The sequence below is a fragment of the Pyrgilauda ruficollis genome, unplaced genomic scaffold (genome assembly GCF_017590135.1).
Source record: "Pyrgilauda ruficollis isolate IOZ18807 unplaced genomic scaffold, ASM1759013v1 scaffold16, whole genome shotgun sequence".
Lineage (NCBI taxonomy): Eukaryota > Metazoa > Chordata > Aves > Passeriformes > Passeridae > Pyrgilauda > Pyrgilauda ruficollis.
The window spans coordinates 4,682,010-4,699,167 of record NW_024514764.1 but is presented as its reverse complement, the minus strand read 5'-3'; the positions used below and the strand labels follow the sequence as shown (position 1 = coordinate 4,699,167).

Here is a 17,158-nt window from a genome sequence, read left to right as displayed (position 1 = left end):
GTTCACATTTTCCATTGTGTGAATCACAGTGGCTGCTGAGCAGGAATAAAGGAGACCCTTGGTCATCAGGAGTGGCTGATTTAGCTGGTTGGGATGGAGTAGGTGTAAAATGCAGGATGCCACAGGAGACCTTCAGCCCAGTGAATCTTGCTCTGTGTGTGCTGTGCTCAGTGCACTGCTCTGCTGGAGCAGCACTTTGGATAAAGCAGTTTGTGGTACCCAGATGCCATCCCACGAGTTGGATTCAAGGGTCCAGTGGACTTGTAGCTCAGGAAAGAGAACAAACATGGGCTTGTTTATTAACCTGTGGTGGGTTTTCTGTCCCCAGAAATGTGCATTGGGGTGATTCACTAAGGGGGTCATGTTTGCCCATTAAGCCATGTGTTTTCCCTTCCCCAGAGGTGACACTGCAGGTAGAGCAGACTGCCCGTGCTCCTCTGGCCTGCCCTGGAGGGTGACGAGGGCACTGTATGGACACAGCCTGGCTGATTTTCCCCCAGACACAGCCCTCACCTTTCCTGACCTCGCCCCTCAATACCCACCAATTTTTGGAATATTAGTGGCGCGTGCAAATGAGGATTGAGCCAGCACTTGGTAACACTGTGTGAGCATTGCTCCTTGGGCACATCCACGGGGTAGGGACAGATGCAGTCTGTGCCCATCCCTGTCCCCACAGAGAGCAGCAGTGCCCAGGCAGTGCCCAGAGGGGCAGAGGTGATGCCCAACTGAGCCATCTCTTGAGGTTTGCACAAAGTGCAGTGGCTGTAGCAGTTTGTACCACATGGCTGCTGAGTATTGATCTTTGCTCACCTCCCCAGCAGTCCAGAGCTCAGCTACACTGTCTGTGCAGGAGGAGAGCATCTGCAGCAAACTCAGCAGTGCTCAAGCCATGAAGTCTGTCCCTCCTGCAGAGCAGGGGATGGCTGAGGTGGATTAGGGACATAGAAGCCGGTGGGAGAAAAAGCAAGGTACAAGCAAGAAATAGTAGTTCAGTGCTCACTCTTCACTTGATCTTCTGGGCTTGGTGTTCACTTGTGCTTCTGGGCATGTGGCTTCACCTCTCCCTGCTTCAGCTGGCCTAGCAGCAAAGAATTATTATCATAAAAATTAGGAGTGAGATCCCGACCCTGGTGACGTCAGTGGAAGGTTTTGCCGCTTACTTCCCTGGGGCCATGATTTCACCTAATGTGTCATACAGATGTATCATGGGGTTCCCATTAATTCTGATTTTGATGGAGCTTTCTGATCAATGGGGGGAAAGGGCCATGGGAGCACAGAGGAAGATTTATGGTTGCTATTAGCAAGTCCCTTTGGGATTGTCTCTGTTAATGTTTGAACAAGGCTCTTAAGAGCATGGTAGGGCCTCTTATGCCTCTAACAAAAACACAGAGCCATGGTTTCTAGCAATGAATCAGGATAATTTCCATAAATTAAACCATGAGGTGTATTTGGTATTGTTGTTGGCCGCTATGGGAACTGACAGGGAATGATTCCTACACATAAATCCCAGTCTAAAATCGAGTACGTGGAAATGGAAGTACATGGAGATGCTGGGATCTGAATTTTGGTGTTAGCATGCTGTGACCCTGTGGGGATCCAGGAGCTTGCAAAGAAAGAAAGAGTATATTGCTAATACACTTTTTAAAATTATTTTTTGCACAATGCAACTTCTCTTATTTTATGTTGCAAATTCTTTGGATGTTTAAAAATACATGTTTTAAAGTAATTCCTGCCAGTTTTCAGCTTTACTGCAGAGCAGCAGAGGGATTCAAAAGCATGTAAGCTGATTAATAAAGAGTAATATATTTGACCAAAGGACATTTATAGGGCTGTTACATTCTTTGCATATTCCTGCTTATCTTCTAATTAGCCTTGGGTTTTGGTTTTTTTTTTTTCCTTATGGTCAATTTTTGATGGGTTGGGTTTTTTTTAAGGCATCTGGAAAGATGTCAAGTTAGGAGTATAAAATAAATTGAAACCTTGATAATGCCTGGTCTTCAGGCTCCTTTTAGCAAGCAGAACAATTAAATATACAGGGTTACATGCATTAGGTGAAATGGGATATGTCTTTATCCAGTTTCTTCACAGTGTTCAGATTTACTTTGGCTCGAATAGAATTAGATGATTTGCCTGATACTACAGTAATTAGATCCAAACTGCAGCAAAGCAGCATTCTTGGCCACGCTGTGATTTCTCTGCTCACCCTGCATTATTTATGGGTGAGAGTGGGGAGCAGACTGATCCCCCACATCTGCTAGGACCACTCACACGACTCTGCCATGTGCAGTGGTATTTTAAAGTGAAAACGGTGACAGAAACAATTCCCAAGAGCAGGGAGCACCAAGGTGACATTTTCTTGATGTTAAAAGTTTAAATGGAACAAATCCATGGGTGGGAAGGAGCATCCCATCCAGCTCCCACAGTGACACCTAGAGCTGGCCTGGGAAAGGACAGAGTTACCTAGGCCTGGGCTGGGGATGTTTCTGTGCCCTGCATCTATATATACACACATTTCCTATTCATTTTGTTCAGCATAAAGGGATAGCTCTTAATTCGATTTAATTCACTGAAAATTTCCTCTTGCCATAAATAGGAGCCTAGAGAGAATTGTTTTTCCACTGAGCACTGAAGCCTGGCTTTCAGAAGCACATGCACAGGCAATTGCACATTTCCTTTGCCTTTCATAGCTGCTTATTGCATGCATAAATAACCATAGTTAGCTATTTTCTTGCATATTTACAAGATGTCTGTGCATAATTGTGGCGGCACTATCAGCAGTTTAGCACCAGCTCTGGCATGGTGCATTGGAGGGGCACTGTGGGCTTGCTGTCCAGAGGAGATTCCCTGTGAGCAGGATAGACTTTGTAATTCCTCTGAGGAGCTGGGACTTATTTTTTGATTCTTTAAGTTCTCTGGTTATAAAGAGAACTGACTACCTGACTGAGGTAATTTGTGAATCTGTGATGCCTTCAGTTTGTGCAGGAAGTAATTAGAAAGCAAGTGTTTGAGATTACTCACACTGGGAATAAGAGCTGCAATTACCTGAGGTGGACTCTGCTTCAAGGCAGGGAGAGAAAAGAGAAAAGGGAATGACAAGACTCTAAATATTGAACATAAATTCTGGCTCTAAAGAAAATCGTGAACATTTCATCCAAAGGAAAGGAAGAAGTGCTTTTGAGAACTCGTGAAAAACAATTAAATGTAGCATCTTTGATTTACTGCGTAAGGAAACAATGAATCAGCCAAGATTCAACAGACTGATTTAATGTACAATTCCAGATGAAAGGAGGGGACTTAAAATGTACAGCAAAGCCTTAGAATAATTTCACAGATCTCTTCCCCTGCTGAAATCTTTCACTTTCTTGACTAAAAGTCCAAAAAGTCCTTTTAAAGCAAGTTAGCAGAATTGGCTGAACAAGGACAAACTAAGAGATGATAAGGGCTTGAATTTATTTTTGAATATGTTCTTTACAGCTTGTACAGGGCCATGTCTCCAGCCTGGGGCAGAGCATTACTTGTTAAAGCCAATCAACATGTTTATGTTAGATTTAAGCTTGATCTATAAATAGGAATCCAAAATGGATCTGAGCATCTTCTGTTTCAGATGTTAACTGCATCCCAGGCTGTGACTGTATCTCACTTCTCAGGCATTAGCTCTGCATAATTAAATATGTTTTAAAATGTTTGTTTGATGCTGACCAAAAGAATCAGGAAAAGTTCAGAGATCCTGTTGGGACTCTCTCTCTCCACCAGAAAACCATATGGTTTAGACAGGCTGGTAGCATCAGGGCTGTCATGGGGCAAAACAGAAGAGCTGGAAAGCCAGAGCAGTTGGAATTCTAAATCCCTCTGGGACAAATCCCTCTGGGCAGCATTGTCAGTGCCAGGCAGTAGCCAAGAACTCTGTAGCATACAGCTTGAAAAGATGCCTGGGAGATGATAGCTGGGGTACCAAATTTTGTATTGGATGGGGTCTGTGGCTCAGGGAAGGAATCCAGGACTTGTATTGGTGAGGTGACAAGGTGGGGAAGTCAGACATGGCAGCAGGCTCAGGGATGTAAATGGAGTGGGGATTTTTGCAGGCTTGATCCAAAGTCTGTCAGAGAAAACAGAAGGAATCCCACCAATTTCACTAATCTTTGGACAAGACTCTAGTCCCAAACATTCAAGCAAAAAGATATCTCAGAGAATTTTTTGCAAAGCCTCCTGAAGTTGGGAAGATTTCTGATCACACCCTAGAGCCCTTACACTGGGTTAACAGGAAAGGTTAATACTGCTTTCCATTTCCTTCTACTTTGGAGGGAAAAGAGAGGCTTTGAATTGCCTGAAGATGAAAAGTAATGATGGCATTGGGATTTGTTTTTAGCAGTGTGCCAGTACATCCAGGAGCTGTGTGAGACTTGATTTGAAGTACCTGCTGTGAGCTAGCAGGTTTATAAAGCCTGTACAGAGCTGTTTGTGACCCATGGTGTTAAAGTATATTAAAATATTTCAAAAAAATAAAAGGTGAATTTAGAGTGTGACTAGTGGTTCCTTTGGAGTCAGCAGAGCCTTTTGTAAAAATCCCTGGACCTGCTGATCACAGATGTGACAGATTGCAGTGGTGCAGCATCCTGCACTTCTTGGAGAATAGGGTGTGCTGCTCCTGGGTGTTGTACATTCTTCAGGAATGGGCAGCAGATAAAGGCACAAGGATGTCTCCAGATGAGCAAATGATGTTTGTTTGGGACAAACCCCTGGGAGATGACAGGCCACAGTGGCCAGAGGGACATGTTTCACTGAGGCTGGGCAGGAAAGGGAGGAGCACAGCTCAGAAAAGGAGAGGGGAACCAGTGTGCAGATGTGATGCTAAGTTAGGACAGGGGAAGTGATCTGACCTAGAGTGGATCATCTCCAGTGAAATCTGCTCTTCTCTGGCATTGCTACCCCCAAAATTTGGTCACCCTAGGCTGTTCCCAGGCTGCTTAGTTTGCAGGTACAGCAAGGGTCTTGTTGAGCTCAAAGAAACAGTCCAAGTTTTGGTGTTCCCGTCTCTGCAGGGATTACAATGTCAAAATCCAGGCTGGATGTGGAGGGTGCCTTGCCTCCCCCCCAGCCTGGCCAGCACAGCTGTGGCACTGGAAGAGCTGCAGTGAGTCTGGGCAATGGGGGAAAGCCAAGGTGGAGCTCTGGCATCAGGGGGTTTCCATGCTCCATGTGGGTTCCACCCTGCCCTGCCCTAAAGCAAATGGGACACAATCCCCACCAGTGTCCCCCTCTGGTTTCAGAGTTCCAAAGCTTCCTCCCAGCAGCAGTGAAGGAGCCAGCAAAACTTGTGTTGGGGTAAGGCTACTGGGGCAACCAATTAAGGCAATACAATAAGATAGATCTAAAAAGATGAGGGAGATGCTTTTGTCTTACTTCAGCTCAGTTCCTTCTGACAGGAAACCAGGCTTTTGTGTCTCATGGAAGAATTATTCTGAATTGTTAATCTTCTTCATGCATTTCCCTGCTTGGTGATGACATCCTCGCTGTTGAGTTTGGCTGCTAACAAAATCATTATCTGTTGAGTGGCTTTAATTAGCTGAGAAACCAGTCCTTTTAGTATCTGAAGCTCTGTGCCTAGAGAAGAGTGTGCTGAAACTTCCTTTTTTCCCTTCTTTGCATTGCTGTGGTGGCAGGGGGGTTAGATTAGTGGATCTTTAAGGCCCCTTCCAACCCAGACCATTCTGTGATTCCATGTTTCTTTGAAATGCCAGGCCTGTGGTGGTGGCTGAGCAGGGAGGGTGGTGGTGCCCTGTGTCCCTGTGGGCATGGGGCAAGGGCAGCTCCAGCTGCCACACTAACCAGGACTGCTTCCAGAGTGCACAGATGGCCCCAGGGCACCACAGGCAGGGTTTGGACCAGAAAGTTTCTGCTTCTCATCGTCCTCAGGCTCTGAGCTGGGCATGAAAAAGCCTTGTGCTCCTCCTGCCCTCAGGTGCAGACCTATCCTGCACAGGGGAGGGAGTTTAGTCCAGGAAAGCCCTTTGCTTCTGCTTTACCTGGTCAGTGCACATTGCTTAATGCCCTTTAATTTCTAATTATTTATTTGTTCCTTTGGGATAAAGTGAAAAGTCAAGAGAAGGCTGGGATCAGCAAAACAGCAGGAGAGAAGGGATTTTATTCTAGGAGAAGTGTAATTACACTGACCAGATTTGCATAGCATTTTGTTGCAAAAATATAGGTTACAAGTGCTGAAAGAGAGCTGATGAACTATCAGTGATAAGGCACAGAGATGAGTAATTAAAAGACGTACAGCTAATGGCATTGGTTAGAGAAAAAACATGTACAAGCTGTATAGGTGGAACAAGGGCAACTCTCAGCCAGAATTTACAGAGTAAGATAACTTGACATTTCTGTAGTTCTCCAGTTGACATGGCTTTTGTCAGAACTGCAAAGAAAGGGATTGATTATCTGATGATTCCTAGAAAGCATCTTTAAAAGACTGACTCATCCACACAGCCCTGCTGGCCTTCCCAGCACAGAGGTGCATTTAGGAGTCAGGCTATAGGTCATTTCATTTATTAGCAAGCTTGTGATTGAGGCAGCAGAAAAGCAGCTGTTTTCTGAAGTATATGTTTATCTTTTTAAAGTAGCCTTATCATCAAGTAAAATGCATTTTTTTGAATTCATATATATATATATATATTTTAAATCCTGATTTTAAAAACACTATAATCTGGCTTTTACTGTGACATTGTCCAAGTTTTTCAGAAGGATATGAATGAGTATCAAATTCCCATTATCTCCCAGCTGGGAGATGAGCAAAGTCACTCTCCTTGTCACCTTCACTGTGCTCTTGTGCCCTCCCAGCCAGGCCAGGCTGCTCTGCAGAGCTCTGCTCTCGTGTATGAACCACCCTGGGATCCCTGGAAGGTGATGGCTGGGCTTGGCTACATTTTCATTGTGCACCGAGGAGGTGAATTTACATATCTCTGCTGCTCAGGAACAGTTATTAAAATCACAGCAGAGATCAGAGATTGCTACAGTATCTGCTCATTCTTTTAATTAAGGAGCTGTCTGCTGTGCACTGGGCTGTACTTCCCAGCTGCAGCTGTCTCTGAAAGCACCACATCTCCTTTCCCAGTGTGAGTCCCTTGTTAAAAGGGACTCCAAAAGCAAGAGATGGAGAAAACAAGACTCCAGTGGTCTGCTTCTATGGGTGCTGTTCATCTGGGGTGCTTATGGAGCCCATGGTGGCCAGAAAAAGGTAAAAATGGTCAGGAAATACAATCCGTGTTTAGATCTGGCCAGCACTCAAAGCCCTTCCTGTGCTCTGTGAATAATCTGTTGCTCAGTTAGGATCACTCTGATACCACAGCGCTGAGCTGATACAGAGAAAAGCAGATATGATTTGGTTTCAAGGAAACTGTCAATAGATCCATGTTTCATTTTAAAGCTGTTTTGTGTTTTTCCCCCACAGCTATGAAATCAGGAGGCACCCAGCTGAAGCTGATCATGACATTCCAGAACTATGGACAAGCATTGTTTAAACCAATGAAGTAAGTTTGAAAAGTCTGTGATTTAAAGTGGAATTGTGGTGGAGTAGCCATTTCCTCAGCTGTTAAATTTTGCTGTAGGATCTCCCAAGGTTAACGTGTCCGGTTCCTGAGCCTTGCTGCTGAGCCTGGATCTTTAGGGTCTGCTGATCCCTTGTCCTGCTAGACTGGTCTTTGGAGGAGATGCTGAGGAGGCTTCAGAGACATCACAGTCTTCTCAGGAATGTTATTTACTGTGATCTCTGTGAAATCTCCTGTCATAAATACAGGATGTTTTCAGCATTTCTATCTTGTGTAAACTTATTCCAGAGGTCTGAGCTTTATCTAGTGTCAGTGCTCCTCTGGAACATGGCCAGCCAAGAGAGATGATTCAGAACAGCTTTGGGAAGAGCTAAAGAGTATTTGTCTCATAAATTAGAACTTAATCAGTTGATTTATTATTGTTTGCATTAAAGAGTTGTATTAGTCATTTCATTGGGTCTATACTGAGTCTGTGAAAATGAGTTTATCCAAGAGTGGTACTGCAAGGTAATGACTCTGGAGAGAAAGGGAAGGACAAGGATTATGCAGCCTTGATTTGTGCCGGCCTGGATCCCATTGAGATGAGAGAAGTTATTCAGATACAAAAGAGACTCCTGAATCCTGACCTCTATGTTTATGTTGTAAGAAGGAAAATGACTCTGTGCTCGTTGTAGAGGGTTTAGCAAAAACCACCCAGGGCTGCAAAATGTTTAATGAAGCTATTCAGTATCTGTGTCAAGGGTACCATTGGTATCATAAATTCATTTCCTTTTTTTGTTCCCACTGTAGGGAAGTTCAGTTAATTTCCTCTAAGATGATCCATAGAAGACTAGAGTAGCTGAGAATGGGAGGTTTGGAGTAGGTGTTGGCTCTGTGTTAGAGCTGTAGTGGGGAGCACAGCTTGGGGGAGAGCTGCTGGTTGCAGACTGAGAGATTCCCTGTTCCACAACAGCTTTTGCTGTAGATTGACTTTAGACAAGTACAGATTTTACTTGATTTTATTTTACTGCCAGAAAGGTCAAAAAATTGGTCTGACCTTCCTTTAACCCAAGATCAAGCAGAACCCTCCCTATGTGCCTCTATCCTGGGAATCACAAGAAAATCCTATGAACTTCCAGGGAGCACAAGGCATTTCTGCAAAGGCCAAATGCCTCTGTGCCATTTCCCAAACTGCACACAAATCTCTCCACGTTTCTAGGGGATTGCTGGCTGCCTGGGAGAGGCTGGAGGAAGCACAGATGATACTGGCAACTCAGAGGGAAGGTGGTACCAAGGAGCATCTGCTCCAGCACCTGCCCTGTGCTCTCCCTGAGGGTTTAGCTCACCAGGGCATGAGCCCATCCCCTTTATCTGCAGGTTTGATGCATACAGGCACAATTCCTAATCATGTCTTGTTCCACATGCAAAATCAAGAGCCAGGGGGATTCAGGTTGCCTTTGAGTATTTGGCAGAGTCGTGGTTGCAGTCTTGGCTTTTCACATAGTGTGTGACATGCTCCTTCTGCATCTCCTCAGATGCAGATAATCTCAGCCTTTGTCATTGGTATGACATTGTGATTCTGAGAGTGCTAATGAGGTCAGATCAAAATACTGCACAATGCACAGCCGCAGCAAGATGATGGATGACAGCAGAGGTGTAGCCACGTTCCTGTGTAGAAGCAATTACTACCACCCACTAGAACAATACCAGAAAATGATGATGTCTTAATCATTCCCTTGGCTTGATTTGAGGGGCAGCAACACTCTCTTTTCTCACTGCTCTTTGCACTGCATAAACCCCTGGAAGAAGCATTCAGCAGCTGCTTTTTCAGGCAGCACACCTTCCAGGAGCAGCACTGCTGCAAATGTGCTGTGTGGCTGAACACATTAGTGATTTGGAGTAAGGGTGTTTGCAAGAATTTGTCTTCACTTTGATAACGGGGAGCAGGGAGCCAGATGCTCAGCTAGCATAAATCTTCCTAGCTCCTTTGGCATCTGGTCCCACTGGCCTCTTTCTCCACCTTATGGACTGTGGTTGATGAAGTTCTTGGACAGGTTTGCAGCATCATTTCTTTATACAGAAATAAGCAGCCTAGAATGAAATAAACAAAAATTAAAAACCAGGCTTTAAATCTATGAGACTTATGCTTGTAGGATCTTCTGAAGGTCCTTGACAGCTTCCATGATGTTTCCTGTCCTTCCCCTTTTCTGTAGGGTACTCTTTTTATCCAGGCCTCACAAAGCTGGATGTTCCTTCCCAGGACAGGAGGCTGTAGGTAGCTCAGAGACATTTCTGCTCATCAGGCCTGGCAGACAACTTTTTTCTAAGTAGTTTAGAGCCATAAAATGTCATCCTGGGGGCTACTTCTGAGATGAGCTCATTGAAGGAAGCCATTGGTGGGTACTCAGGTTGTCTCCACCTGGTGCATCCTATGTGTTTCACTTGTTTCTGTGTTATCAGCTCTGTGGCTTTTCAAAGCGGCAGAAATTAACAGTTTTTCTCATGACTTGATAAGCCTCTTCAGACAAGCAACCTCCTTCCTGAACCCCAGGTAACACTCGATGGGGCTGAGTGTAGGATTTCAAGCCTGATCCCAAGGAATATTGATAATCCAGAGTTTCCCATCCTGTCTGGGATCTCAAATACTGAAAGCTGCATGCTGTGAGGTACATGGAGGGTATTCAGTAGACATGAGGCCAGCCCCAGGCTCTGCTTGGATTTGATTTGCTAGAATTGCCTGGAAAGCTGTTTTTGCCACACAAAGCTGTACTCAGTGTCTTCCAAACTGAATTAATACCTGTTTGAGTGGGACTGCAGCAGATAGCAGAGACATGCCAGCCCTTCCCTGACACAGCTGGGCATCTCCACATGGGAGGGGAGCTCTCCATACCTTTGGCAGTGCCTTCTACAGGGCAGCCACAGCAAAATGTGCTCCCTGGAAAACTGCTGAACACACTGCAGAACTCCTCTGACTGGCTCTGCCCTTTCCCAGCCTCCCAATTCCACACTGGATTTATCCAGGGAGCAAGCCAGCTCCGGAAAAGCCCAGGCAGAATTTGGAAATGGGGAAATGAGAATCAGCCTTTGGCATCTTTTGTGCTCTGTGTTTGACATTAACTGACAGCTCTTCTGAATCAATCTGGTCATTGATTCAGGCTAGTGGAGCAAATGAGAGAAGTGTAGCAGTCAGGGAAATGTGATAGCAGTAAATAAAGCCTGATCAGCTGCAATTATTTTATTTATCCATGGCTCTGCATCTTCATTTCTGAAATAATTGCCCATAAAGTATTGCAGAAGAAGCCAAATCTATTTATAAATCCTATGGCCCAGTAATAATAATTCCAAATGCATGATAGAAAAAGCACGTATTTGCTAAAACTCCAGGGAAGATTTAATGTATTTGCAATGTATCTTACAGTTAATGTGTACTTTTATTCAGCTCATAACAGTTCAATCATACAAAATTATTACCATACGGGACAGGAAAAAAATAGCAACCTCCCCTCCTCCCATGATTAGTGTATTTAACTGTACTAGTACTGTACATGCAACATAATAAAATTTATTTCCATGACTGCTGATATCTGCCGTTGCAGCTTTCTGTATGACTTATCAGGTAGGGATGGGTAGAGCCATAAATGACAAAAGGACCATTTGTAGCTTTGTAGTTTTATTTGGTTTCCCTTTGTTTCTGCTGGCTCGTAGAGTTAAATAGCTGGCTCAGCCACAAAACCAATACACTATTTTTTTCCTCCCAAGGCTTTATTCTTGAAGAGGGAAATTCTGCTCCAGCAGAGCCAGCATTAGGATTCCTATTGCACACACTGGTGCCAGGATTTTGAGAGAGGTTTTTAGAGTTCCTTATGGAAAAGCCAAATAGGATCAGATATAAAATTATACCTTGTTATTGGAGTTGTGAGAAAAGTGTCCTGTTGTCTGTGTTTAGGAACGACATCTCTCATCCCATTTTTATAGACTGCATTGTACAAACGTGTGCAAGGGGTATTCATTATAAAATCATTGAGGCTTATTTGTTCCATTCAAAGAAACACTACTGTATCTAGTGAACTCAGTTTTGATTGAACACATAAAAGCCAGTTCTGCTCCAAAAAATTTTACTTGATATTTTTAATATCTTCTTTTTTTTTTTTTCTTCTGATTTTACAAGTACAGGATTAGAAAGAGCCACATGACTCTTTCTTCCAGTAGATGCAGTTTGCAGTTCAAGTCTTTAATAAAGTAGAGCCAATTAGTCTCAGGGGGATAGCAGGCCAGAAGAGGATTTTGGGGTTGTGAAATCCAGTCCCCTTGAATCATGAGCATTCATTAACTGATCAAACACTGCTGACAGTGTTATTTGTAACTTTGACTCTCACTGTCCCTCCTGAAACTTGCTGCTGTGGAAATAATGCTGCCCATGGGAGCATCTCCATGTTCCTGCATCCTTCAGAGCCCTGACCCATCCCAGTGCCAGCCACAAAACTGGCTGGTAGCCATAGACTGGGGCAAACTGCTTCTCTCGTGAAAGAAGCACACCCACCTTTCAGTTCTGTAATGTTCCTGTAGCTGTCTCATGGCTCCAGGACACAGCTGCTGTTAACTGGGCTGAGATCAAGCAGCCAAGGTCACAGAAAAGCTAATAGTGTCCCTCAGGGGTGTGGATGTGACACCTGGGGATGTGGTTTAGTGTGCCACACCGTGTGCTGGGTGTTGAGTTGGGAGCTGGGCTTGGCAGTGCTGTGTTAGTTGTTGGACTCAGTGATCTTAGGGGTCTTTCCCAATTTAAATGAGTTTGTGATTCTGTGATTTTTATTTCAATTAGCAAAGCACAGCTTTTTGCTGGTTTTTAGATCACTTAGAGTGACAAAGGATTAGCAACATTCCTCAAGTTTCTCTTTGATTTGCTTTTGGACTGTTTAACAAATAATGCATCCTTTGATAGGGATATTAAATAGTCCAAACAATCCCTGTAATACAAACAACTGTTAATCGCTTTCATTTCCCACAGTTCTATTCCCTTTCTGAAGTTGTGGCTGTTGTACCTGGGAAGTGCAGCCTCCAGGCTTGATTATCATATCAATTAGGGTGGTGTAATCCTTCTGCACTGGTGGCACTGCTTCCAAGCCAGAGGAGTTGAAATGAACTCCAGGATGGAGGCTGCTGAAAGATTGCTTTCCTTATTACATTGCATCTCATGCTGTTTTGAGGAAATACGTTTTGCCAACCTGTTACATGTGAGCTGGCAGGCATCCAGTATAAACATACTGTTATAAGTCAACATAGCAATTAAATCAAATTGCAATGTTTTCTCTGAGCAGCTAGAGAAGTGAGATGTGCATCCAGTAGCTGCTCTGCTAGGAGCCTTGCAGGATTAGCACTTTGGCATCCTGGAATGTGCTGTGTGAAACCCAGCTGATGGTCACTGGTCAAAGTACAGCCCAGCCACTGAGCTTTGTCCCTGGGCTAAGCAGTGTTACTTTGCCAGTCACTGCTTCTGTGCAAGGCGGCTTACTGGAGAGCTAAGGTTGAATGAAATGATTGGAAAGGTTGAAACTGGCAATCCCAGTATTCAGTTAATGTAGGAGTATTTTAAAATTGCAAGGAATGCTCTCGTTATATCAGGAAGAGGAGGTGCTTTCATTGCTGCTGCAAGGAATAATCAGTAATCAGATATTCTATGGACCTCATCCATGAGATTTGGGGTTTTTTAAGGGCATTCAAATCCTTGCCAGCCAAATCCCTGCTGAAATGTTTACCTGAATGAGACTGATAGGGCACATTTGATTGTACTTGTATCAGGAATAAATCTGGAGTTAACTGGATGAATTATATCTTTTGATATTTAAAGTGCATGAGATCTGAATGTGATCCTAAATAAGGACAGTGGAGAATGCTGTGTAGTATTTTAGCTCTTTAACTTTTGGTATATTATGCATGAACTGTTTTTCTCTTTTATAACTAATCCTGTTCATCAGATCAGACTTCTTCAGTATTTCAGTGCCAATTGTGTTTCAGGACTCAGCAGTGCCTCTGGTCCAAATCTCATTTATGCAGATTGGAAAATTTGTGGTGACTTCAAGGGGAGCTGTATCAGGATTGAGGCTGACTGATGGCCCTGGACAGCAGTGAAATCCAATCTCTGTCCACCACTGTGCTCTGCATTTCCCCTTGCCACAGCTCAGCATCTGCTGGTTGGAATATTGATCAATCCCATGCAGCTCGGGAGCAATTTGTTCTCGAATTCTGCAAACATGTTCATGGAATGACCCCAGAGTCAGTGTCTGCAAGGCCAGGTAGCTCAAAGGTTGTCTGTTCAGATTAGTGTCTGCAGGGACCTGTGGCAGCAGATTTCACCGTGCCAGCAGCCAGGAAGGGAAGATAAACCTTCCCTTTCTGGGCACCAGCCCTGGTGTGCTGTGCCTGGATTATCCCCTCCTGGAGCAGGGCAGGATCTGCTCTAAGCCAGGACTGGACAATGTATGTGAGTCCCAGTGCTGGGAGGGACCAGCCCTTCTTCCACCAAACCAGGGCTGTTTGCTGGATATCACCATCTCCATGGGGTTCAGCTCCATCCCACTTTCCCAGCACTGAGAAGCTGCCATCCACCACTGCTGGTGAATTATCCCCTAAATCCCTCTCTCCTCACTTCCCTATGGCATCTTCAGCTCCTGACAGACTTTGCTCTGCAGCTCACACAAATGCCAACCCCACAATCTCTGTCTGGGGCTTTTTGCACAGCCTTCCATTTTTCCTCAGTTCATTTGCTGGGCGGTTTTTTCCAAATGATAACAGGATGCTCAATATGTGGTTTTGTTCTTGTCTTACACTGACACAAATGGGCACAGGCGCTGCCTGTACCTGCCCCTTAACACTGTTTGAAGGGAGACCTGAGTCTGCAGTCACATTTTACAGTACAGAATTGTCCCTGCTTGATTAGCTGCCTTCTAGGTACTCATAGAATCTTGCTAATTAGTCTTGGGGAACAAAGACATGCTGGTGTTTATTTTTTCTTTAAAAGGCAGTTATTGCAGCAGCTAACTTTTTTTTTTTTTTTTTTTTTTTTTTACATTACCACAGCATATTAGGAAAGAACCATCTTCAGTGTCTGATTTTAATCAAGCCACTTCTTCACTTTAATTTTCTGCATACCAAGTGCAGTCCTGTGGCTTTGTCTTTTAATCAGAGAGGCACTTTAGCTCCTCAGTTCCTTATTTCACACAGTTTACCATGTATCAACGGAGCAGAAAAGCAAAGAGCTGGCATGAAATACATAGTCTGTAATTTACTGCTGAGTAGCAGGGCTTGGCACACAGGGGACTGGTGGAGCACTGAGGTAAGATGTCCTAGTAAATCTAAGCAAAAAAAACTGTGTCCACAATGTTTTCAGTGGGTTATGCAGATACTGCTACCCTGAAACATTCCATGGGAATTTGTCTCTGTTTCTGTACAATTTATAATCCTTAAACTAGTCTCCAGAGGCCGAAATTCAGGGAGGGGAAAATGATTTGTGCAAGACTTGTGGCATAAACCACAGGCTGAGGCTGTTTTCTCTCTGGAGCAGCACACACGGCTTTGTCCTGAGGATGAGTTGCACCATCCTCATCTCACCCTTTGGGAGGAGTTATTTTTGGATGTTTTATGAAGCTAAATTGCTCTTTCTCTGCCCCTGGTCTTTATCTCACACAGAGATAGCTCTGGGGATCACCAGCGCTTTGGAGGAGGCAATTGGGGATTTGGCCACTTGTGCCAAGATTTGTTTGAAGTTTGTCAGCTCATTTAAGACCTCAGCATTTCTACAGGCTTTTTGAGTTAGGGCTGCTGGCCATCCAAAGGGGCAGGAGATAAGCAGCAGTGAAATGGATCTGATGAAACAGCAAGTGTAGGACTGAGGACCCGTGCCCAGCTTCTCCAGAGGTCAGGCAGCAGAGTTCAGTGGTCACTGACAATGCAAAAATGGTGTGGCATTTAGGACAGACCCACAGCCTGTCCTGCAGGTCGAAACAGGAAGGGTTTGGCAAAGCTTAGGAGAGAGGGCACAGCACAAATCCAAATTACGCCCTTGGCATGATGCTGTGGGTGACTCACTGCTGTAAATCAACAAATAAAGTGTGTTTCAAATAGCCATAATAGCTGTTAATAACACAGATTTAGGGCACGCTGAAAGTTCCTGAGTTTTTATTTTTTTCCTTTTCAGTGTCTAGTTCAATAGTCTTAATACTTTTCTTCTTAATTTATAATTTTTCACCCTGCCGTAGTGTTCTGCATATGGGTAAATAAAAGTGAGAAAGCCTGAAAGACTCATTTGCATGTGAAGAAGTAGCAGAAACACAGAGTAAGTAGCATCTGCAAACGTGTGGGAGCTGGAGAGTAGCGGGGGGACAGCAAAACTGTTGTAAATAGAAGCAGCTTAAAGTGCAGGATTATGTGCTATGGATAATAAAACACCCCAAGCCAGCACACAAGCCAGATACTGTTCTCAGCAGCAGCATCCAACTGATCCTGTTAGCACTTCAAGGCCCTTTTGTAAACCTTGCTAATTGGTAGTCCAGATTCTTCGTGCCAAGGTGTTCACCTGGCCAGAGGACATGTGAGGCTGGCCATGGAGACCTGTGATAGCAGAAACATTGCACACAGACCTCATCTATACACAGGCTGTGTACGGATTTTAAACTGCTTTGATTAGCTGGCACCAGCAGCAGAAGAAATGGAGATGTTAAATAAATCTATAGGTTTATGGGAAATCTAGCAATAATTGGTATCATTTTCTTTGGTTTCCAGTATGAAAGTTTAGTTTGAGGCTATTTCATGATACACAAAAAGGGAATTTTGACCCAGTATATTTGTGTATTCCTGTATTCTGTGCCTGTTTGAATCACCGCTCTAAGATAATGCAGCCAAAATTTTCAAACAAACCTTTTATGCATCTGATTCTTTAGGGGGTTTATTAGGCAGAAAATCTGATTCCCAGGGCATAAAACCCAGAGATTTTTCAGCCTTTCATGTTGCAAACCCAGGTTTTGTGTTGGGGCCCTGAGTGAGCCTCAGCCAAGAGGAGGGGGAGCAGTGCTGTAGTTCTGAGCCAGCTCTGCCTTGTGGGCTGGCAATGGCAGAAAATTGACAGCAAAATCCTGGTTTTCTCCATAGGATTGAAATGTGGGGCTAGGGGCTGTTGGCAGTAGAGGAATGGGGTGCAGTAAAAAGCATTTGTGCCAGACCTGGAAAAGGTGGGGACAGCAGCTGTCCCTTCAGCTTGACCCAGTGCCACCAGGAGGGCTGAGTCTGCTTTTCCCATTGCCTAATTTTCCTATTCCCAGAGACAGATCCAATTTTTTTGCAGCCTCTCAGGTACAGGAGCTGGGTAACTGGGATTTTAGCCCAAAACTTGTCCTTTAATGCTCTGCCTGACCTACTTGTCACAGCCTGTGGGGAGCCGCGGGGGTTTCTGCTCCACTTGTGCTTCTCTTCCAAGAGTCAAGCTTTTGTGCCCAGTGCTATCATGGTGCCTTGAAGTTATCTTGGCATACTCTGGGTATTTTGGTACAGAAGCTGGTTTTTCTGTGCTTCAGTAGCACTCAGGGCACTGATGCTTTGCCTGGAGCATGGCAAAGCTCTCATGCTGCAGCATGGGGGGCAGTGCC

The 17,158-nt window shown here is 44.4% G+C and overlaps 1 protein-coding gene across 1 annotated transcript in view; it reads left to right on the top strand.

Moving 5' to 3' along the window:
• FAM20C (FAM20C golgi associated secretory pathway kinase) overlaps positions 1 to 17,158 on the top strand; it is a 57,557-nt gene that overhangs the window by 4,730 nt on the left and 35,669 nt on the right. The window contains 1 exon segment of the mRNA XM_041462768.1: positions 7,445 to 7,523. Coding sequence (XP_041318702.1) covers positions 7,445 to 7,523 — 79 coding nt within the window.